The 22,639-nt window shown below is 46.7% G+C and overlaps 1 protein-coding gene across 1 annotated transcript; it reads left to right on the top strand.

The window, feature by feature from the left end:
- The first annotated feature begins 47 nt into the window (after positions 1–47).
- LOC146333522 (perilipin-3-like) lies at positions 48–14,916 on the top strand. Its single transcript, XM_084825469.1, has 15 exons — positions 48–143; positions 192–290; positions 339–437; positions 486–584; positions 633–731; positions 780–878; positions 927–1,025; positions 1,074–1,172; positions 1,221–1,319; positions 1,521–1,982; positions 4,672–4,779; positions 6,278–6,560; positions 7,206–7,399; positions 9,099–9,254; positions 12,234–14,916. Exons 10-15 carry the CDS (start codon positions 1,689–1,691, stop codon positions 12,675–12,677), a joined length of 1,479 nt encoding a protein of 492 aa, XP_084681595.1. The 5' UTR covers positions 48–143; positions 192–290; positions 339–437; positions 486–584; positions 633–731; positions 780–878; positions 927–1,025; positions 1,074–1,172; positions 1,221–1,319; positions 1,521–1,688; the 3' UTR covers positions 12,678–14,916.
- The last annotated feature ends 7,723 nt before the right edge of the window (positions 14,917–22,639 follow it).

The following is a 22,639-nucleotide window of genomic DNA, read 5'->3' as shown; positions in this document are numbered from 1 at the left end:
AGAAATGAAAATACTAATAATACTAATACTAATAATCTTTTCAGTGGGGGGAAGAAGAAGCTCCAAGAGTCCCAGACCTGGCTGAAGAGAAGGAGGTGATAACCTCTCGGCCACCACCCCGGGCGGAGGCAGCAGTCCCACAGGTATAGAAATGAAAATACTAATAATACTAATACTAATAATCTTTTCAGGAGGGGGAAGAAGAAGCTCCAAGAGTCCCAGACCTGGCTGAAGAGAACGAGGTCATAACCTCCCAGCCACCACCCCAGGCTGAGGCAACAGTCCAACAGGTATAGAAATGAAAATACTAATAATACTAATACTAATAATCTTTTCAGGGGGGGGAAGAAGAAGCTCCAAGAGTCCCAGACCTGGCTGAAGAGAACGAGGTCATAACCTCCCAGCCACCACCCCATGCTGAGGCAACAGTCCCACAGGTATAGAAATGAAAATACTAATAATACTAATACTAATAATCTTTTCAGGGGGGGGAAGAAGAAGCTCCAAGAGTCCCAGACCTGGCTGAAGAGAAGGAGGTGATAACCTCTCGGCCACCACCCCGGGCGGAGGCAGCAGTCCCACAGGTATAGAAATGAAAATACTAATAATACTAATACTAATAATCTTTTCAGGAGGGGGAAGAAGAAGCTCCAAGAGTCCCAGACCTGGCTGAAGAGAAGGAGGTGATAACCTCTCGGCCACCACCCCGGGTGGAGGCAGCAGTCCCACAGGTATAGAAATGAAAATACTAATAATACTAATACTAATAATCTTTTCAGGAGGGGGAAGAAGAAGCTCCAAGAGTCCCAGACCTGGCTGAAGAGAAGGAGGTGATAACCTCTCGGCCACCACCCCAGGCGGAGGCAGCAGTCCCACAGGTATAGAAATGAAAATACTAATAATACTAATACTAATAATCTTTTCAGGAGGGGGAAGAAGAAGCTCCAAGAGTCCCAGACCTGGCTGAAGAGAACGAGGTCATAACCTCCCAGCCACCACCCCATGCTGAGGCAACAGTCCAACAGGTATAGAAATGAAAATACTAATAATACTAATACTAATAATCTTTTCAGGAGGGGGAAGAAGAAGCTCCAAGAGTCCCAGACCTGGCTGAAGAGAAGGAGGTGATAACCTCTCGGCCACCACCCCGGGCGGAGGCAACAGTCCCACAGGTATAGAAATGAAAATACTAATAATACTAATACTAATAATCTTTTCAGGAGGGGGAAGAAGAAGCTCCAAGAGTCCCAGACCTGGATGAAGAGAACGAGGTGATAACCTCTCGGCCACCACCCCGGGCAGAGGCAACAGTCTCACAGGTATAGAAATGAAAATACTAATACTAATAATGCTAATAATCTTTTCAGGAGGGGGAAGAAGAAGCTCCAAGAGTCCCAGACCTGGCTAAAGAGAAGGAGGTGATAACCTCTCGGCCACCACCCCGGGCGGAGGCAACAGTCCCACAGGTATAGAAATTAAAATACTAATAATACTAATACTAATACTAATAATTTTTTCAGGAGGGGGAAGAAGAAGCTCCAAGAGTCCCAGACCTGGATGAAGAGAAGGCGGTGATAACCTCTCAGCCACCGCCCCCGGCGGAGGCACCAGTCCCACAGGCAACGCCAGAGGATGAGCCGGCCACCCCACTTCCACCACCAGTGATAGAGCCAATCGGCATTTGGCCGATGGGTCCTGAGGAACCACCTGCCACAGAGCCACCAGATCTTCAGCCACCACTGGTGAAGGAGTCTCCATTCCTGCAGCCACCCCCAGAGAAGGAGCCCACAGCCTCCCGTCTCCCACCAGAGGAGGAGGCCTGGGTTTCTCAGCCACCTCCACCTGTTCGAGAGCTGCCTATCCTTCGGCTGCCACTGGAGGAGGAGCAGGAAGCCCCCCCACCGCCACCGATTCCAGGGCCCGTGGTTCCTTGGCCTGCAGCTGCAAAGGAGCCTCCCTTACTTCAGCTGCCACTAGAGGAGGTATCTTTTGCCATTTGGGCCCATCCTCCTCCCGGGAACTGGAGCTGAGCTGGATCTTCCCTGTAGGATGGGAGGAGAGGCCTGAGTGGAATGTCTTAATCTGTTTCCAAAGATGGTGTCCTTGAAAAATGAGTGTCGTGTGTGTTTGTGTGTGTGTGTGTGTGTCTTTCTCTTTGTGTGTGTGTCTCTGTGGGCTCCTTCACACCGGGCATTTATCTTGCAATGGAGAGGGCTCCTTCACGGAAGTTTGCGGGCTCTTTACATGACGCCGTGACCCTCCAGGGCGTCTCCTGCACTAAATGCCCTCTGTTCCATTTTTAAATAAACCCCAGATCATGAGCTATCAAATCACCCCGCTGTGTGTTCCACTTCAGTTCCCTCCGTCAAAAGAGTTAAAGCGGCAAGAAGAGGAGGGAGATCAATGAAAGAAAATGGAAGATTCGGATACAGGGAGACAGACGGGGGAAGGGGAGCGGGGGAAGGGAGCGCGTGTAAAGGGAGTCAGTGGTGATCCTGCATTTAAAACGGAAGCAGAAAGCCCTGTTTTAAATGCAGGATTTTAGGCTGGTGCAGAGATGCCCTGTGTCTCAGTTTCTGTCTCCCTATGTCTGTGTGTGTGGATGCATGTCTGTCTCTCTGTCTGTGCGTGTCTGACTCTGCCGTCTGTGTGCTCTTCACTGTGCCTTTCTGTGAGTCTGTCTGTCTCTGTGTGTTCGTGCCTGTGTGTGCATGAAGGGCGTTGTGTGTCTGTGTATAGGAATTGCAAATCAAGATCATTTGCCTCACACATCTTTTGTGGGAAGCAGATAGTCTCTCTCTGTGGCAAGGTATCTGAAAGGACTTTCGGCGTTCAAAAGGATGGATTAGTAGGTGGCAGAAAACTAGGCAACAGCGACATTCGCTCCCCCTCAATCAACACACACACATATTTCCAGCTTGAGTGGCCCCATTGTTCAGAAACCGGTGTAATTATCAGGAAAACTGCCTTCAACCGAGTCAGAGCATGGGTCCATCTAGCCCAATACTGCCAACACTGACTGGCAGCAGCGGCTCTCCAGGGTTTCAGACAGGATTTTGCCCTATCCCTCCCTGCGGATTGAGCCTGGGCAAAGCATGTCTTTGCCCACAGAGGTGCCTTCCCCTAAAATTCAAATAAGATTCTAGTCCTCATCGTTCTGAATGAAAGGCTAATTTCAACAGGAAAGTAGGAAGTCTCCTTCATATCTAGTCGGACCCCCTGATCCGATCTAGCTCAGTTTGAAGGGGGGACTTCCTTTAAAAAAAAAAAAATTAAGTCACACAATTATGTGTAAAGTTGTTTCCCAGCTTCGTAATTCAGAATGTCAACATTGGCAGCTTGTAATGCTTGTCAGGTAACCAGGTGATGAAAAAGACATGCCTCTGTCTGATTCCCACAAAATGCTTCAGCCAATCAGTGTAGACTTTCCTGAGCTAGCTGGACTAAAGGTCTGATTTTGGCATAAGGCATGAATGTTCCTATTTAAAATTGGCCCTGGGTGCAGAACCATAAGTACTAAAAACTTAACTTTACTTTGGGGCAGGGGTGAAGGGAAGGACCATAGATAGATAGGTCATTTTGTTCACATGCAGAAAGTCCCAGGTTCGATCTCTGGCATTTCCAGCTACAAGGATCAGAGAGCAGGTGATGAGGAAAGACCTTTCTCTCCCTGAGAATCCTGGAGGACCACTGCCGGTCAGAGTAGATCAAGACTATCCAATGTGGCACTTGCAGGTGCCGCGGAGGCCAGAGGCACCTCCAATGGCGCCCACAAAGCACTCCACTCCCTGCCCCCTTCAAAATAAAATTTTAATAAAAACCTTGGAAAATGTTCAGGCACTCTTCTTTCTCTCCCTTTCTAGCCTCTAGCTTGCTCTTTCTCTCCCTTCAACCCCTTTGCTTTGCTGTTTCCTCCTCTCTCCCAACCTCTAACCTTGCTATTTCTCTCCCTGCCTCTTTACCTTGCTGTTTCTCCCCTTTCCCATCCTCTAGCCTTGCTCTTTCTCACCCCTTGACCCCTTTGCCTTGCTATTTTCCCCTTCCTCCCAGCCTCTAGCTTCACTGTTTCCATCCCCTTCTCTTTAACTTGCTGTTTCTCCCCTTTCCCATCCTCTAGCCTTGCTCTTTCTCACCCCTTGACCCCTTTGCCTTGCTATTTTCCCCTTCCTCCCAGCCTCTAGCTTCACTGTTTCCACCCCCTTCTCTTTAACTTGCTGTTTCTCCCCGCTCCCTGCCTCTAGCCTTGCTCTTCTCTCCCCTCTGCCCCTTTGCTGTTTTCCCCTCCCGCCCCACCTCTAGCGTTGCTCTTTCACTACCCCTTTGCCTTGCCATTTCCCCCTCCCAACCAATTTACATCTTTCGCTCCCTTTTGACTAGCCATGGCAGCCATTATGTGACTAGCCACATCCCCTGTGGGAGCCATTTTGTGGTGGTGCCCACAGCATTTTCTGAAGTTCCCAAATGTGCCCCTGTTTCCAGAAAGGTTGGGGAACCCTTGGAACAGATAATACTTGGCGAGATGGACGAAGAGGCTACCCTGTTAAAAGGTGGCTTTGTATGTTCTTGTCGGAGAAGATCTGATCTCTCAACGAAATTTTGTTCGCGCACCAGAAGTTCTTTATGGCCTCTGCTTGTGACCTCTTGTCATCCTTGTTCCATTTTCTTTCTCAGTCCATAGTAGCAATGAGGAAAGTCTCAAGTGGAACGTCTCCGATCAAGCCGGAAATACTGAGGAACCTCCAGGGAGAAAAGGAAACTGTGATCCAAACACACACGAAGGTAGCCCTCCCTTGCCCAGCGTGATCATCATGGCCATGCTGAGACATGTTTCCTGAAGAAGCCCTGTAACAGGAGCTGTAAGGCAGCCAAGTACACTGTTTGCCACATCAAGGCCAAAAATCTGTGCCAGGCCTACCGCCCTGCAGTTCTCGGCTTCTGATTCCGGATGTGAGATATTCAGCAGGCGGCCTGAGATTATTCAGATATTTACCAAATATTCAGTATTTTAAACATTGAATGGCTCTAGGTTTCAGTGTTTGAAATTTGACAGTATGTGATAGTTGACATTCAACAGCATTTAGTATCTGGCAGGATGGCAGATGACATACAATAGTATGTAGTATCTGGCAGATGACATGCAATGTCATTTACTATTTGTCAGAATTTTACAAATGATTTGTAATGCTATTTATAGTGCAATCCTTCCCATGTCTACTCATAAGTAAACCCCACTGCGTTCTATGGCGCTTACTCTCGGGTAACTGTATAGGATTTAGCAATGTTGGAGGAATCGTTTGGGGGTGGAGCTTGATGGGTTTTCCTCAGTTCAGCCCCCAGACTTTGTTCAGCTTTCTGCTGCACAGCCTGACTCAATCTGCAGTGAGTCGGGCCACTTCACAGATTCTCTGTATTTTTAATTTGCACAACTTACAACTGAAATTTGTGCAAATGTGTGTAATTTGCACACATTGTGCTAATTTGCTCAAATTTCAGGTGTGAGTTGTGCAAATTACACATATTTGCACAAATTCAGGCCAAATTTCCACAAGTTGTTATTTGTGCAAAACACAGCTCAACATAAAAGAAATATACGAGAAGTTCTCGGAGTCTGTGGGAAAAACCTATGGCTTGGCCCACAAATGCAAACCAAGTCTGGCACAACATGGAACTCTGTTGAGCTGAAATAGAACTGGATTTCCCAGCAATGGAAATTCCTAATAGGACTGCAGTCTCAGTATCTGGCAGGATTGGGCAGAAGACAAGACAGTGTCTGAGAAGACCATCGTCCGCTGATGAAGTTTCATATTTCACGCTGGCCAGAATCCAAAGCAGCTGCAACTTCCTTTTCAACAAACAGATTTTGAGGCAAAACATTCTCTATTCCCAGGTTACAACATTGATGGTCTGCCTCAAAATGTCATCCTTCGTAATTTGACTGGTGAAATGCTGAAATAGTGGCAAATTTTCATCTTGACCACCATTGAGCGGCGGTTACATGTATAACTGTGACTCAGCCCTTAGTGGAGGGGAGTAGGCACCTGAGTGCCCTCCAGATGTTTTGTGCTGCAATTCCCATCAGCCCCAGACAGCATGGCTAAGGGCTGCGGATGATGGAAGTTGTAGTCCAAAAAATCGGGAGGGCTCCAAGTTGCCTCCTGCTACTGTAAGGCTTATGAAAAATAGACTTCTCCCTCTCTCTTGTTTTTCCTCCACCACCTTCTCTCTCTCTCTCTCTCCCTCTCTCTCTCTCATGTGCCTTTCCTCATGAAACTTCCAGGCCTGGCTGAAGACAGAGGATTCAAACACCTTTATCACGCTATACAGCGAGCCAAAACGTTCGGCCTCACCTCAAAGAGAGAGGTCCTTCAATGACACCATGGGAGAAATCGCTTCCCATCTCAAGGAAGCCGGGAACAACTCCAGATCCGCCATGGCCAACAGTATCAACTCCTTTGTAGAATCCCCAGTTGGGCAGGTGTTTGCGAACACGATTGAGAGAGCGCTGGAAAAATCCCAAGAATGGCTGAACTATTATCTGCCTTTGCCAGAGACCAGTGTCGGTGAGAAATGGGTAAAAAAAAAAAAAAAGTTCTGAACCAATGGTTTTTTCCCCAAGTGTTCCCCAACCTGGTGGCCTTCAGATGTGTTGGACTATAAACCCCATTGTTCCCAGCTGACATGAGTGTGGATGATGGGAGCTGTAGAGATACTGATTTTGTTAAATCCATTAACAGATTGTCAGGTGTCTTGTTCTGTCAGCCGCTTGTTGACAGAACTGGATTTTTTTATTTTTTAGGGATCTACAAGAATTCCGTGTCTTTGCAAATATGCAGTAGTGCATATGCACACTTGCCAGAGTGAGAGGCAGGTGAACAAGCAGGTTGCAAGGGTGAATAATGGGAGCGAGTTCTTATCACTGGGCCCTTGATGCAAAGAAGACACCTGACAGGTGCCCAGCCATGCCTACCCTTGATGCTGGCCCTGGCATTCATTGGAGATATTTAAGCAGAGGCTATGCCACCACCTGTCAGGGGTCATGCCATTGCAAGATTCCTTCCTTGAGCACAGGGTTGAACTAAATGACCTCCAAGGGACCTTCCAACATTGTGGTCAGCACAGAGGCCTCTTGAACACCCAACACGTCCATCCCAAGTTGCATCACAACACTGGCCTTTCAGCGTTGTGTACACAGATGTGTTTTCCAGCCCCCTCCAGCTCTGCAGACGAAGAGCCCAACTCATCGTCGAAAGACCTCTGCAAGGAAGGTTGCTTCATGCGGATCAGCTCCCTTTCGAACCAGTTGCGGAACCGTGCCTTCAGGATCATCCTGCACCAGCTCAAATTGGCTCGCCGGAGCACCAGCCAAAACCTCTCGCTGCTTGATCAAATGTTAGACCTGGTAGGTGAGAGCTACTGGAACACATCTGCTCTCCATCCACCCAGCCCCCACTAGGACCTTCCAAGTTTCAAAATCTTCTGCACATTCCTGTGTTGGGTGTCTGCATATGTAGATCTGATGTCCTACAGCATTTGATTTCCAGGTTTGTGGGCTGCTTTTTTCTGCTGGAAAGCCAATAAATGGATGAGGGATGCTGCTAAAACTGTTCCCAATTGCCCCCTTTTAAGTGGCCACTTAAAATAGTGTTTCAGTGACCTTTGGGGGGGAGGGGGGGCATAAGAAGCCATCTTATATCAGTATTGTCTACCTTACTGTGTGTGTTTATTTTATTACATTTAAATCCTACCCTTTTTCTTCCTGCAAGGAACCCAAGGCAGCTTACGTGGTCCTCCTCTCAGTTTCCATCCTCACAACAACCCTGTGAGGGAGGTTAGGCTGAGAGTCAGACTGACTCAAAGTCGCCCAGTGAGCTTCATGGCTGAGTGGGCACTTGAACCCGGATCTCCCTGTCCAACACTCTAACTGCCATGCCACATCGGCCCTCAAGGTCATTTAGAGATCTGAGATTTTTATTGCTTCTGTCTGTTCGGTCTCAGTGTGGTATTTGCTCTCTTAGGGGGGAAAAAGAGGAGGAAACTCCAGATGCTAAAAGAAGATTTACTGATAAGTCCAACACATTTCAGAAATCCTTCCTCAGGGACACTATATACAACACATGACCGGAATGGGAGAATCACAAAATGAAACATAAACCAATGAAATACAATCTCTTGCTAAGCAATATTAAAGCAATTTTAATTGTTTTCATGGGGGGGGGGGAGCATAATGTCCAGACCTGTAACTCAAGAGATTACATTTCCAAAAATACGCTTTTGTTAAAAACTTACCATGTTCAACATATCTACAAAATAAACATTGTTTAAAGGACACAATGCCTAAGAACAAAACAACCCTTAAAATTAATTAATTGATTAATTGGAAGTTGTATTACATTTGTTTGTTTCATTTTCTGATGATCCAGTTTCATTTATGTGCAATAGAAAGTGCCCTTGAGGAAAGATTTCTGAAAGGTGTTGGGCCTGTGAAGAAATCTTTTAGCATCCTGAGTTTCCTCCACCCCCACTTTTTTTCTTTTCCTGTTGGTAATGCCAACCCATTTTTGTGGATGGTTTTTATCTGCCCTCTTAATAAACTCCTTTTGATTGCCATGCTGTCTTTCTTTGTGTTTTGCTTCCTTGTCTGTTGACTTGGGTTCTGCTTCACAGAGGAAGAAATGGTACGAGAAATAAATAAATAGGTGAGTGGTTTGTGAAGCATACCATTCTGCCAACCTAGCAGTTCGAAAGCAAGAAATTGCAAGTAGATAAAGAGGCACCGCCTCGGCGGGAAAGGTAGCAGCGTTCCGTGCACCTCGGTGTTCAGTCATGCCGGCCACATGACCACGGAAGCGTCTTCGGACAGCGCTGGCTCTTCGGCTTAGAAACGGGGATGAGCACCGCACCCTAGAGTCGGACACGACTGGTTGGGGACACCTTTACCTTTTTTGTGAAGCATAACCTATGGCTGACATGATGCTCCTCCTAGCCAGGTTTTGAGTATATTTTGACAAAACAGTGAAATCCAGAGTGTTCCTTTTTCTGTCCAGAGTGGTAACATCCTTTCTTCCTTAAAAATAAATAAAGCTTTTTCTGCCTTCCAGATAGATCACTCCCATACCAAGGGTCCATCCAGTTTCAGAAATGTCCCCGAGCAGCTATCGAACTTGTGGGCACATTGCAGCGGAAAGCAGGTGCTCACCAGCACCAAGCTGTCACCAAGGCCTGCCGCCAAAGAGTCCATCTCTTTACTGCCTGAGGTATCTTGGTGAGGAACAGAGACGTAAAAGGGCGAGTGTCGTGAACAGGCCAAGAGGTTACGTCAAATGGGAACGGTCTTCTCTTGGGGGAAGCAAACCGTTGTTGGGCAAGCAGCAGCCAAAAATCAACACTGCCCCTAGTGGCAAAGGTTTGGCACAGGATTCCTGAGAGGGGGCGGAGTCAGAGAGGGAAGGGGTGGGGCTTTGCTGATCAAAGGGCAGGGCCTGGCGGGGGAGGAGCTTAATCCAGCTTTCCAACACCAGGTGACATCACCTGCTATGTCAGGGGACATCGCTCGGCTGTGGTTGGTGGCTGAGAAGTGGAGCCAGTCAAGAAATAGCTCGCCAACCCCATGTCCCCAAACATATTCACCGAGCTCCCTCATTGGTCTCTTTTAGCCAAAGGCAGTACTATTATCTTTTGCCGGTATGGAGTTTATTTCGAGTCTTTAATATTGTTTGAGTCAAACTAATGCAGACTAACTAATTAAGCACACTTTGCACAGGTCACATTTTCGGGGGGGGGGGTAATTAGAAACAGCTGCAGCTTGAGACCCCAATCTGAATCTCACACACACACAAACGCACACACAACATACAATGCCAATGCATGATTTTTTAATGCAAGAACATATTAGATGCTACTTTTACTGCTGGCTTTTTAAACATTGTTAATGTTTTTAATATCTTGATATTTTGATATTTTCATCAGCCGTATTATTGTTTTAGTTTTTATCTTATTGTTGCTTTGAGTTTTTATAGTTTGTAAACCCCTGCATTTGTCAGTTGGGTGGTATATAAAGCTAATGAATCATTTCATCAATCAAAAAACCTAACTAAGACGGTGTCTTCTATGACAGGGGTAGATCTCCAGACGTTTGGGACTTCAACTCCCAGAAGCCTCTGCCAATGTTCAGGAATGCTGGGAACTGAAGTCCAAACATCTGGAGATCTACCTTATATCGACCCCGGTTCTACAACACCTATATGTATCAACTAAAAAAGCAAAGAATTTACTGTCTTTTTGGCTCCAGAACACTAGTTTTTACTTGTTTGCAAATTTAATTAGTTAACCCATCCATTCATTAAGTAAAGTTCATATGTTTCATCAGCTTAAGATTTCTATAGCTGGCTGACACCCTGGTTTAATTCTTAATTTGCCTGTTTTCCATTCCTTTCAAAAGCAGCAATCCTATGCCCATTTACATGGGAGTAAGCCCCATTGAATTTGGTGGGAGTTATGTCTGAGTGGACATGAGCACACTCTTCAGTCTTCACATATCTGAAGGGCTGCCTCATAGGAGAGAGCAGAGACCTGTTCTCTGCTGCCACCACAGAGGGCAGCAAGACTAGATCTAATGGGCTTGTTGCAGGAGGGTAGATTTTTCGGTGAACATTAGGCGAAACGTCTTAATAGTAAGAGCAGTTTCGCAAGCAATTGCTTAGAAGGTGTTGCTAAGCACTTAGAAGATTTGAGGCCCAGGCAAATAGGTCAGAAATCTGCATAAAATTTGTACATGCTGCTTTGTATCTATGTATGTAAATGTAGAAATAATTCCAAAGATTTCTTGAAATTTCTCAAGAGGCAAAGTCAGCCAATTAATTTCATCCTTTGAAATAAAGTAAATTCTTCCATTAATTTGCAACCTGCCACAGATCGAATGGGAAAAGGTTATTTCTACGTTTAATTGCCATGCGGGGGGAGATTGGGGGTGATAGGAATTATTTAGCAATGATGCATCCTGTTAGAAAGGCAGTTTAGCAGAGAAAAACAAAAGGCAGAACAGAATGAGTGTTTACCAGTCCCACATGCACACAAGGCTAAAAAGGAGACTGCACCCTTCTTTAGTGAAGAAGAGGTAAAATAGTCTACTCACAATATTCTTGCATAAAAATGCAAGTACAGTGTATAGTTTCACACAAAGAGTTTGTTCAGTCCATTTTGTGTTCTATAACACTGGCAGGAGTGAGAGAATAAACACAATTGCTCACAGCAATGGAGCGGGTCAGAGAGGAGGGGGAAGGAAGGGGAGGAGCAATCACAGGAAACCACACCGTAGGCTATAGAGATCCTAAGGCAAGCTATGGCCTAAATTCCCACGAACTAACTGCAACACTGCCCCCTTCCAGTAACTTGCAGAAGAGGTTGCAATATTCCCAACCAGGGGTGGGGGGTAGCATGTTGGGATGAGAGAATTAACCTTTCCCTCTCCAGCTGCAATCCCCCTTGAAAATTCCCTGCATGGCAATTAAGGTAAGAAAAAAAAATCTTACATCAGCACCAATATAGACTCGGGGCTCTGGGGAATAGATCGGGGGGCCTTAGGAAATACATTCGGAGCCAAGATCCCATGATCTCAGCTAGAAATGCCCCTGGGTGGTGGGCTTTCCCTGCCTGAAGGTCTTCAAACAGAGGCTGGGTAGTCCTTTACGGTAACTCTAGATTACCTGCCTGGAGCGAGAGGTTCGACAAGGTCAGGGGTGTGCTGCTGTTGGCCATCCAAATGTTGTTGGACTACAATGCCCATCAGCCCTAGCCAATGACGAGGGTTGATGGGAGTGCAGTCCAGAAACAATCCACCCCTGGACTAGACGGCCAACGTGGACGCCCTCCTGTTCTAAGATTCTGTGCAAAGGAGCCCAGCGTAAGCTGGCTTGTATGGAAAGGCAGGACAGAAAATATTAAAATAAATAAAATGGCTGGTATGGGATAAACTTTAGCAGATGGGGTAATAATTGCTGTGTTGATTCTAACGGATTCTCCCTGAGAGCTGGGCTTTTGCTCAAGGTGAGCATTGGCCTTCTTCTTCAGGGGTGTGTGGCTTGTATGGGCCAGGAGGGTGGTGTCCCAACATTCCCCCTGATTGCCGCACTTGCGCACACATGTAAATTCCCCCCAAATGTGAAAAACCGGTCCACTCAACAACCAGCCCTTGCTCCATTTCCTTTTTCAAAAAAGGCTTCTCCTTCTTCTTTTAGCAACTGGAGATGAAAGCTTTGAGTTTGACCCAGGTCGTGGCCCACGAGCTGTACGACACATACCGCAACCTCTTGCCACACGTCGGTGAGCTCCCAACTCACCTGCAGGAAAAAGTGACCCGGGTCTACGGAAACCTGGAGGAGCTCCAGACTCATTTGTCCACCTCCACCTCTCTCAGGGATTTGCCATCCAACATTGTCCTCCAGAGCCGGCAAAAACTCGCCAGCGCCCGAGAGAACTTGGATGAGCTTCTGGATTTCATGGCACAGAAGCCTCCGGGTCAATGGCTGTCCCAGCCAAACTCATCCAGGGCTAGTAAACAACCACTGTTTGTGGCTGGGAACAATCAATCCATGGGGGGAACCTCTGAGAACAAAGGCTCCGAGGAGAGGTCCACATCCTGGCAGCCACCCCGACCTCCCCCTTCACCACCTCGCCTCTAGCTTTGTTTGGTCAAAAGAGGTAGGACATTGGACGGACAACAATCCTCTAGCTACGACTCCAGTTACACCCAACCCCAGAGATGCAATTGCACGGATGCAATTGAAGGTGCCACCTTTCCACTGGAGAGCGGACACTGAAGCTAAAAGTTATGGGGAGAGCAGGACACCAACTTACCAGCTTAATTCACCCTCCAGTTCCCCAGGCACTGTTCCCAATTAAAGGCCCTTCCCAACAAGAACGTGTTTGCATATTCCTTAGGGACGTCCCCAGATACTTTCCACATCCCCAAAGAATTGTGGGTGGCTTACCAATCCAAAGCTAAAGCCCAGGGTCATGGCAAGCACTGGGAGAGAGCTGGGCCTGCGCTAAGCGAGGCCTTGCTCCAACTGGGGAGCCAGGCCACAGTTGTTATCTAAGTGTGGGTAGAACTCAACTGGCTTCTTCCAGTACCTGACCCCTGCTGAGTGGATAGCTGCAATACCACCTCCTGGCCACCCATGGTGGCAATGGCGCTGTAGTACAGCAGATGGCAGGGGAGACGCCCCCCCCCCCCGTCAAACTGCTGTGGTGATGCAGAAAGCGAAGTGTCTGGTTCCCGTTCTTTTGAAACTCATGACATATTTCCAGACCTGGCACCAGCACCCAGAATCATCAGGCAACTATCGGGCCTCGCTGCTAATGGTGACACATGCTGATCCAGCCCCCCAGCAGCCATGGGAATGGCTGCCATGGCATGTTGTTGTTGTTTTAAATGCACAGTGGTATAGAACAGGGGTGCTCGATGGCCCCAAACTCTTTCCCTGGACCACAAATCGTTGGGTGGTTTCTGGCTTGTGTGAAGTTTTTCCCCTATTCTAAAACATTGAAATGCCTCTCCCAAGGCTCAATGCCAGCATTAAGAGGTTTCAGCTAAAATATGCTGGCATTTTTGGCCTCGCCCCTTTGGCCTTCAGCCCTGCCCACTACTGGAATGCGGCCCCTGAGAACTTCTCCAAAATGGATTCTGAAAGGGGTTCCCCACCCTGGCACAGAAGAAGTCACAGAATGAAGAAAAGAGAATTAAACAGAGGTTGGTCCCTTCTTTCCTTCAGCTCTGATGGGGTTCCCACTTCACGCTAGCGATTGAAATGGCAACAAATCTACGTAAGATTATTTTCCATACAAAATCTTGAGGTTGCATATCGGCTGTGATGCTGAGCTTCAGAACTGAGTAATGCACCACTGCTTAGAGTTATATAAAATAATCACAGCAACCATTCACCAAGTATTATCAATAAACACACTAGGATTAATCTTCCAATGAACACCTGTGGTGCAATACCAACTTGTCATTTGTATCCAATTTATTTCATTTTTATTTATTATTACATTTATATCCCACTTTTTCTGCGTCTTGTAAGGAGCCCAAGATGGCTTACATGGTCCTCCTCTGTTTTATCCTCACAACAAGCCTGTGAGGTAGGTTGGGCTGAGAGACAGCAACTGGCCGAAAGTCACCCAGTGAGCTTCCATGGCCAAGGAGGGACTAGAACCCAGATCTCCCACGTTCCAGTCCACTACGCCACACTGGCTCTCAAGATAGAACTGAACTTCTAGATAAGTGCCAACTCAGAGGTTTCAAGTAAGAACAGGGAAGAAATTTGTTTAGTTCACATTTTAATGCAAACGTACTCAATTTCGCACTTTCGAACCAATGTGTAAACAAACTCAGTTATGCTACAATATTCGCACTTCCCTGATTTTTTTAATGGACTTCTCCAGTTTAAAAAAAAAAGTATATTAGGGGAAAGTGCACCCAAAATGCCAGTATCCATGCAATTAATGTTAGAAATGCATTATATTAGGAAAACAGCTTGCAAAAAATCATGAAGGAGAAGGCTATCAATGGCTACTAGTCCTGATGGCTATATGACACCTCCAGTATCAGAGGCAGTGTGCCTATGTGCACCAGTTGCTGGGGAACATGGGTGGGAGGGTGCTGTTGCACTCATGCCCTGCTTGTGGGTTTCCCGTAGGCAGCTGGCTGGCCACTGTGTGAACAGAACGCTGGACTAGGTGGACCCTGGGTCTCATCCAGCAGGGCTCTTCTGAGGTTCTCTTTAAAAAGCGTACAAATATGTATGTATCATGAGAAATGTGCAGGAAAATGTGTATGAATTTTCATGCAATTAAAAAAAAAATCTCCAAGTTCAGGACAAGTTAAAAAAAAAAAGAGAGAAACCAAGAGAAACCCTAGCTTTAAGCTGGAGTCTCCCTTTGAAGTTCTGTTGTTCGAGAACAAGCCCGCCTTCCAATCGGGCACGGTATCCTGGGAGGCTGAAATAGTCTTCCCGTTTTCTGAATATTGCCCATTAGTGGTGTCAGATTTGTGTCCATTTGTTCTTTTGTGTAGCAAGTGCCCTGTTTGTCCTATGCAGAATGGCATTGCAAACTACCTCACAGGGTTGCTGTGAGAACTAATTAATAGGCAGGGGGGAGTGGGGAGGACCATTTATGTGCCTTGGAGCGCCTGCTGCTAAACTACTGTGCCATGTCGTGTCATGCTCCCCAACGTCCTAAGACTGTGGTTGCCAACTTGGCACCCAACGGAACCAATGTGCGCACAAACACGTTGGCACCTGCCAGACTCCCTACCCCTCCTGATTTGTATTTTATTTGGATACACAGGGTAAGGGTTAGGACAAGGTAATGCTGGTAGAGTGATCCACAAATACACAGACACAACATTTGAACCACCCTTGGATTTGTTGTGGGCAGAGGGGCACTTCCCAAGGTAGCCAGAGACATTAATTTGAAAATGGGACCAGCTGCACACTTGATACACCCATGGAAGCTTCCCCTCTTCCCATGTTTGGACAGGGGAGGGAGGATTTGCAGAAATGTCCTGGAGAAGGCTTATTTGATTTGATTTTTTAAAAATATCTGCCGTATCAGAGTCCACTTCCTTGAGGATTAGTCAGTGCCGTAGCAGAGGCAGGGCTCCAGGAGTTTTTTATTAGCAGGGATGTCAACTCCCTGCGACTTCCCAGTTCCCTCTGAATTTAGCTGTAACCCTCACAGTAGGCCGGGGGGAGGGAAGTGAATTTTCCCAGCAACAAGATACCGTTCCCTGGTGTAATGCAACATATTTTGGGGTGGCTTGGTCTTGAATGAGCAATGAAGACCCATCCACTTTATAAAAGACCTGCTCTGGGTGGAAGGAAAACTCCTTTCAGTTTCTCTTGCTGTAAATCGGTTACTGTTATTTTAAATCTTGGCACTGCTGCTACACTTTATTTTGGTTTTTATCTCATATTGTAGATTCTAACTTTTATATTGCACTTCAGCACATTGCATTTTATGGTTTTAATTGCTGCGAACCGCCCAGAGAGCTTCGGGTATAGAAAATCTAATACATAAATGAAGAATAGAACTGATTTGTTGATATGGATCAATGTTGTTGTTCAGTCATTAAGTCGGGTCCGACTCTTCGTGACCCCATGGACCATAGCATGCCAGGCCTTCCTGTCCTCCGCTCTCTCCCGGAGTGTGCTCAAGTCCATATTCATTGCATCGGTGATGCTATCTAGCCATCTCATCCTCTGCTGTCCCCTTCTCCTTTTGCCTTCAATCCTTCCCAGCATCAGGGTCTTTTCCAGGGAGTTTTCTCTTCGCATTTGGTGGCCAAAATATTTGAGCTTCAGCTTCAGTCTCTGTCCTTCCAGTGAGCAGTCAGGGTTGATTTCCTTTAGGATGGACTGATTTGACCTCCTTGCAGTCTTCGGCGCTCAGCCTTCCTTATAGTCCAGCTCTCACAGCCATATGTTACTACTGGGAAAATCATAACTTTGATTATACAAATCTTTGTCGGCAAGGTGATGTCTCTGCTTCTTACTATGCTGTCTAGGTTTGCCATAGCTTTCCTCCCAAGGAGCAAGCAAGATCTCTAGTTCCTCTGCCTCTTCAAAACCCAGCTTGTACTTCCGGTAGTTCTCGGTTCACATACTGCTGCAGCCTAGCTTGTAGGATTTTGAGCATAACCTTGCTGGCATGTGAAATGAGCGCAACTGTACGGTAGTTTGAACACTCTTTGGCATTGCCCTTCTTTGGAATTGGAATGTAAACTGACCTTTTCCCGTCTTGTGGCCACTGTTGAGTGTTCCAGATTTGTTGGCATATTGAGTGCAGCACTTTAACAGCATCATCTTTTAGGATTTTAAATAGCTCAGCTGGAATACTGTCATCTCCACTAGCTTTGTTGTTACTAATGCTTCCTAAGGCCCACTTGACTTCACTCTCTAGGATGTCCGGCTCAAGTTCAGTGACCGCACTATCATGGCTATCAGGGACATTCAGATCTTTCCTGTATAGTTCTTCTGTGTATTCTTTCCACCTCTTCTTAATCTCATCTGCTTCTGTTAGGTCCCTGCCTTCTTTGTCCTTTATCATGCCCGTCTTTGCACAAAACGTTCCCTTGAGATCTCCGATTTTCTTGAAGAGATCTCTAGTCTTTCCCATTCTGTTGTTTTCTTCGATTTCTTTGCATTGTTCGTTTAAGAAGGCCTTCTTGTGTCTCCTTGCTATTCTCTGGAACTCTGCATTCAGTTGGATATATCTTCCCCTTTCTCCCTTGCTTTTCGCTTCCCTTCTTTCATGAGCTACTTGTAAAGCCTCCTCAGACAGCCACTTTGCTTTCTTGCATTTCTTTTTCTTGGGGATGGATTGAGTTGCTGCCTCCTGAACAATGTTACGGACCTCCGTCCAGAGTTCCTCAGGCACTCTGTCTATCAGGTCTAATCCCTGAAATCGATTCCTCACCTCCACTGTATATTCATCAGGGATATGATTGAGGTCATACTTGAATGGTTTAGTGGTTTTCCCTACGTTCTTCAATTTAAGCCGAAATTTTGCAAGAAGCAGCTCATGATCTGAGCCACAGTCAGGTCCAGGTCTTGTTTTGACTGACTGTATACAGCTTCTCCATCTTTGGCTGCAAAGGACATAATCAATCTGATTTCGATATTGACCATCTGGTGATGTCCATGTGTAGAGTCGCCTCTTGTGCTGTTGGAAAAGAGTGTTTGCTGTGATCAGCGTGTTCTCTTGGCAAAACTCTATTAGCCTTTGTCCTGCTTCATTTTGTACACCAAGGCCACGCTTGCCTGTTATCCTGGTGATTTCTGGACTTCCTACTTTGGCATTCCAATCCCCTATGATGAAGAGGACATCTTTTTTGGGTGTTAGTTCTAGAAGGTGTTGTAGGTCTTCATAGAACCGATCAACCTCAGCTTCTTCGGCATCAGTGGTTGGGGCACAGACTTGAATTACTGTGATGTTGAATGGTTTGCCTTGGATTCGTACTGAGATCATTCTGTCGTTTTTGAGATTGTACCCCAGTACTGCTTTTCCCACCCTTTTGTTGACTATGAGTGCTACTCCATTTCTTCTAAGGGATTCTTGCCCACAATAGTAGATATGATGGTCACCTGAATTAAATTCGCCCATGCCTGTCCATTTTAGTTCGCTGATTCCCCAGATGTCGATGCTCAGTCTTGCCATCTCATGTTTGACCACCTCCAGCTTACCTTGATTCATTGATCTGACATTCCAGGTTCCTAAACAATATTGTTCTTTACAGCATCGGACTTTCTTTTCACTACCAGACACATCCACAGCTGAGTGTCCTTTCGGCTTTGGCCCAGCCGCTTCACTCTTTCTGGCGCTACTTGGAAATACCCTCTGCTCTTCCCCAGGAGTATATTGGACACCTTCCGACCTGAGGGGCTCATCTTCCGGCGTCATCTCTTTTAGCCTTGTGATACGTTCCATGGGGTTTTCTTGGCAAGAATACTGGAGTGGGTTGCCATTTCCTTCTCCAGTGGACCACATTTTGTCAGAACTCTCTGCCATGACCTGTCCGTCTTGGGTGGCCCTGCACGGCATAGCTTATGGCTTCACTGAGTTACGCAAGCCCCTTCGCCACAACAAGGCAGTGATCCACGAAGGGGATGGATCAATACAGTGGCCTGAATTTCTGGACTCTCCTTGAGCCCATGGTTATGGGGACTGTCATGATGAGGAACTGCACTTCCAAATGAATGATTACACCAGAGTAGTGATAACACCTCCGCCCGCCCCTTGTCCTCTCCAGGGTTACTGGGAAGCGGGGACCATGCCACGAGTGATCCAGGGCTGGCCATCTGTGACATCATGATGCTTCACAAGGGCTACATGGAATGCTGGGAGTCTCTTGGGCTCTAAGACCCCATGGAACAAGGGAAGATGCTGACATGAATGAGGGGCTCTTTTTGGCTCATCCCATCAGGCCGGTGCACGGAGATCATGGATGACGGTGAGCACGAGGGACACCCCCCGCCCTGCCCCAAGACATGGGCCCACTTTTTGCATTGTTACTTTGAGAAGGGAAAAGGGCACCACAAGGCAACTTCCATGTCTTGGGGGAAAATGTCTGTACAAGAGGGGTACATAACCTCAGACCCAGGGACCAAATCTGGCCTGGTGAACTTCCTGAAATGACCACACATCCTTTCCTTGGCCACACTCCCTTTCCTGCAAGCACCAGTCATTTGGCTTTTGCACATTTTTCCCCCATTCTAAAAGACTGAAAATGTTTCTCCTAAGGCTTAGTTACTGGCAGGAATGGCTTTTTAGGCCAAAAAAATCTGGAGGGCTGCAGGTTGCTCGACCCTGCTTTAGGGGATCCAAGACAGATTTTTGTCTCATACACTGCTCTGTCTGCCAGAAGAGGGGATTAGCCAGAGAATTCATGAGAACCGCCATGAGGCTGCCACTGTGGTCCCATGCCCAGCATCTGCTGCCTCAGGTTGTCACCTCACTCTGCCTAATGGTAGGACCGGCCCCGCCTAAGAAAGTTTATGGAAAACTGCTTAGGGATTTTATTACATTTAGCAGTACATAAATATCACAAACGAACACATAAATAAAAGAACGAAGATCCGGAGAGCCCAAAGGGCTCACTGCACCAGCAAAAACAACATCATGGTGTTACAAAAATGGTGTTCTTTCCTTGGTAGACTTTCTAATTTGTTTACCAAGAACGAGAAGAGGCAGAGGTCTGGTCCAACACGGTCTTATTCTGCAGAATAAGGCAACCCTTGGGGCTAACGCACCAGCAGAGATGGCAATCAAGTAGTGTGATCCAGAAGCTTATATACACAAGCCTCTGGGGGCTGCGTTACGCTTGCGCTCCACTAACCTCTTTGTCTAGCAGAGAAGGAGACGGGAAGCAGGCCGCGCCTTTCACATACTCGGGCATGCGCAGAGAGGGGCAGCAGGGAGATGGTCGTGTGCTCTAACGTAAACACAGTCTCGGCATTCCTGAGTCTCTGATCAGGCGCTGTGTCTCTGTCAGCGTGGCAGTCTCACACAGAGGTGGAACACGCATAGCCTAGCTTATAAAACCATGGGATAACAGACATATGACAACTGAAATTTCCATAACAATGGTTCTCGTTATAATTCATCCTGTGTCTGACCTACACTAAGGACACTACGAGGAACCCCCAAATCTTTCTGTTATCATTATTAGTGATGCAGAAGAATTTGGCTAGGGCGAAGTTCCAAATCTGAATTTCCTCGGCTCAGAATTCCATGCAGCGTTACGAGACAAGCTCCTTCGAAATTCAGATCCATCGTGCATCAGGTTTTTTCCCTGTCCCCCCATACACACTGCTGCCAGGTCAATTTGTGGGGAGGGGTGGTGGGGCAGGGTTTAGGGCAAGGGTGTCAAATCTGTTTCACGCCAAGGGCTGAATTCCATTTCAGAGGAGCTTTCAGGGGGCGCATTTCAGTGGTGGGCAGGAATGAAGGCAAAGGGGGTGGCTGAACGTACAAAAAACACCAGCGTGTTGTGGCATGAAGCTCTTGCTGCCAGTCAACAAGGGGGACAACTGCACAAAAGCAGGAGACCACCAAAGGATAATTGGTTGTGGGGAAAGGGATGTGGCCATTTGGAGAACCAGAGAGGGCCAAATTTAGCCCCTGGCCTGAAGTTCCCCACCCCTGGTTTACAGCTTCAGACATCATCGCACTCCCGATACCCACAATCGCCCAGCACGACTTTCTGAGGGAAACAAGATGGCCACCGTCCCAAAAGATGGCCATGTTTTTGTGCCGGCATCCATCTTTCCTCCACACAATGGCCCAGCATGACTTTGTGAAGGGAACAAGATGGCCACCACCCCAAAAGATGGCCATCTTTCCCCCTAAACATGCAGTGGTCCAGCAAATTTCATAAATCTCAGAGGCATTGGGGCAAATCCAATATGGCGGTCAGAGGGTACAAAGATAACAATAAATTAAAGGGTTTTTTTTAAGGGTTTTAAAATATCTTGTAATATTATTATTTATTACATTCCTATGCTGCCCAATAGCCGGAGCTCTCTGGGTGGTTTACAAATATGAGGCCAAGAGTAAGTGTGAGGGGTGCATCTGGGCAGCTGTCCAAGTCTGCCTAGGTCAAAGGCTTAGAGATGAGGGGTACATCCCCTTCCGGTCCGGATATTGTCCAAGCTAACTAGTCTGCTATTTGATTCTCTTCCCATCCTCTCTTGGCGTCCTTCACCCTGGATGACACCCTTCGGATTGACGCTTGCACAGACTACGAGACAGACCAGGTATTTGAGAGCACAAGTTTGCAGATTAGAGCTCTGTTCATGCTCAGAGGGACACAAACGCCTCTCTTTCTCTTACCGCAGCCACAGGCATCGCTCAGCTTGGATAAAGGGCAAAGCTCTGTATGTGTTATGTAACTGTTTCGCTTGTGTGAGCAATTTGTACTGGACTCAGAATCCAACATACCAGAAATCTCTGCAACTGTTATTTTCTTTCATTTTTAAGATCAAGTTTCTAGCCCTTAAGGCTGAAAAGATTCTGCTTTAAAATGTCAGCGCAATGCCTGTTGAAACAGGAGATGCTAGATTTCATATGCAGCATTTTTCCAGTGAAAAGATTTCCCAGTCAGAAGATAAGACTTTCAGTCAGATCTGAGCACAGTAGCATTCTTTAGAAGTTGACTATGCTGCTGCAAATCCACGTTTTGCAACTAGGAGTCTGTGGAACTGGCTACCACAAAACTCCATGTGTGTTGCGCACATTTAAAAACCTTTTCCCGCCAAGGAGAAAACTACAGGGCTGTATTAGATCCGTCTGAAGACTTGCGCTGAGTTCCTCTTCAAAAACGACCCCCAAGGCAGGCATTGTCTTTGTGTATACTTTTTTCAAGGCTTGAAGCCGGCTTAAAAGGTGTAAACATGGCCTAACACATCTGTTAACGAAAGGCGTTAGTCAATGCGGGTGGGGGGGACACTCCAAAAGCAACAGTTCGCATAATACCTTTTATTAGGGCCAATTTATGGGTTTTTTAAAGCTAATTTCTGTTTGACTTAACAGTTGGTTCTACTAAAATCTACCGTTAGCTTATATTATTTCCCTCTGCCCTCCCATCCACTTTTCCTCATGTGCCATGTCTTTTTAGATTGTAAGCTTGCGGACAGGGACTGTCTTGTTTTACTGATTGTATGTAAGCTGCTTCAGGAGGATTTTCGGGGGTAGTTGTGGCTGGGGAGCAGCATAAAAATACTTCAAATAAATAAAATCCATTTAAAAAATATGCTTCCCTTGTTAGGAACCACGTTGGACAAAGAGGTTCGAAACCCATTTGAAATGTGCTGCACAGACGTGCCCTAACACTGGGGTTTCCAGCGTGGTGACCTCAACTCTTCCCTTGGTGCCCAGCCTAATTTTTATTTTATTTAAAGAGGTTTTATTATCATTTTAACACGAAGGCTGGCATGCTGCAAAGCAAAGCAGTTCTTGGCAGATTCCTTTTCTTTTCGTCTCCCCGGTTCGCCTTCTGGGAAGTGAGTGTTTTGTGGCTGGCCATGCCCACTAGGGTAGCAGTGTTATGGATGAGCGAAGCCCCCGCCCCCGCCCACGGAAG

This window comes from Heloderma suspectum, chromosome Z (assembly GCF_057233095.1).
Source record: "Heloderma suspectum isolate Gila_16-S chromosome Z, 16-S_ref, whole genome shotgun sequence".
NCBI lineage: Eukaryota > Metazoa > Chordata > Lepidosauria > Squamata > Helodermatidae > Heloderma > Heloderma suspectum.
Note: the sequence above shows the minus strand (reverse complement) of the source record. Positions and strands in the feature narration are given on the sequence as shown.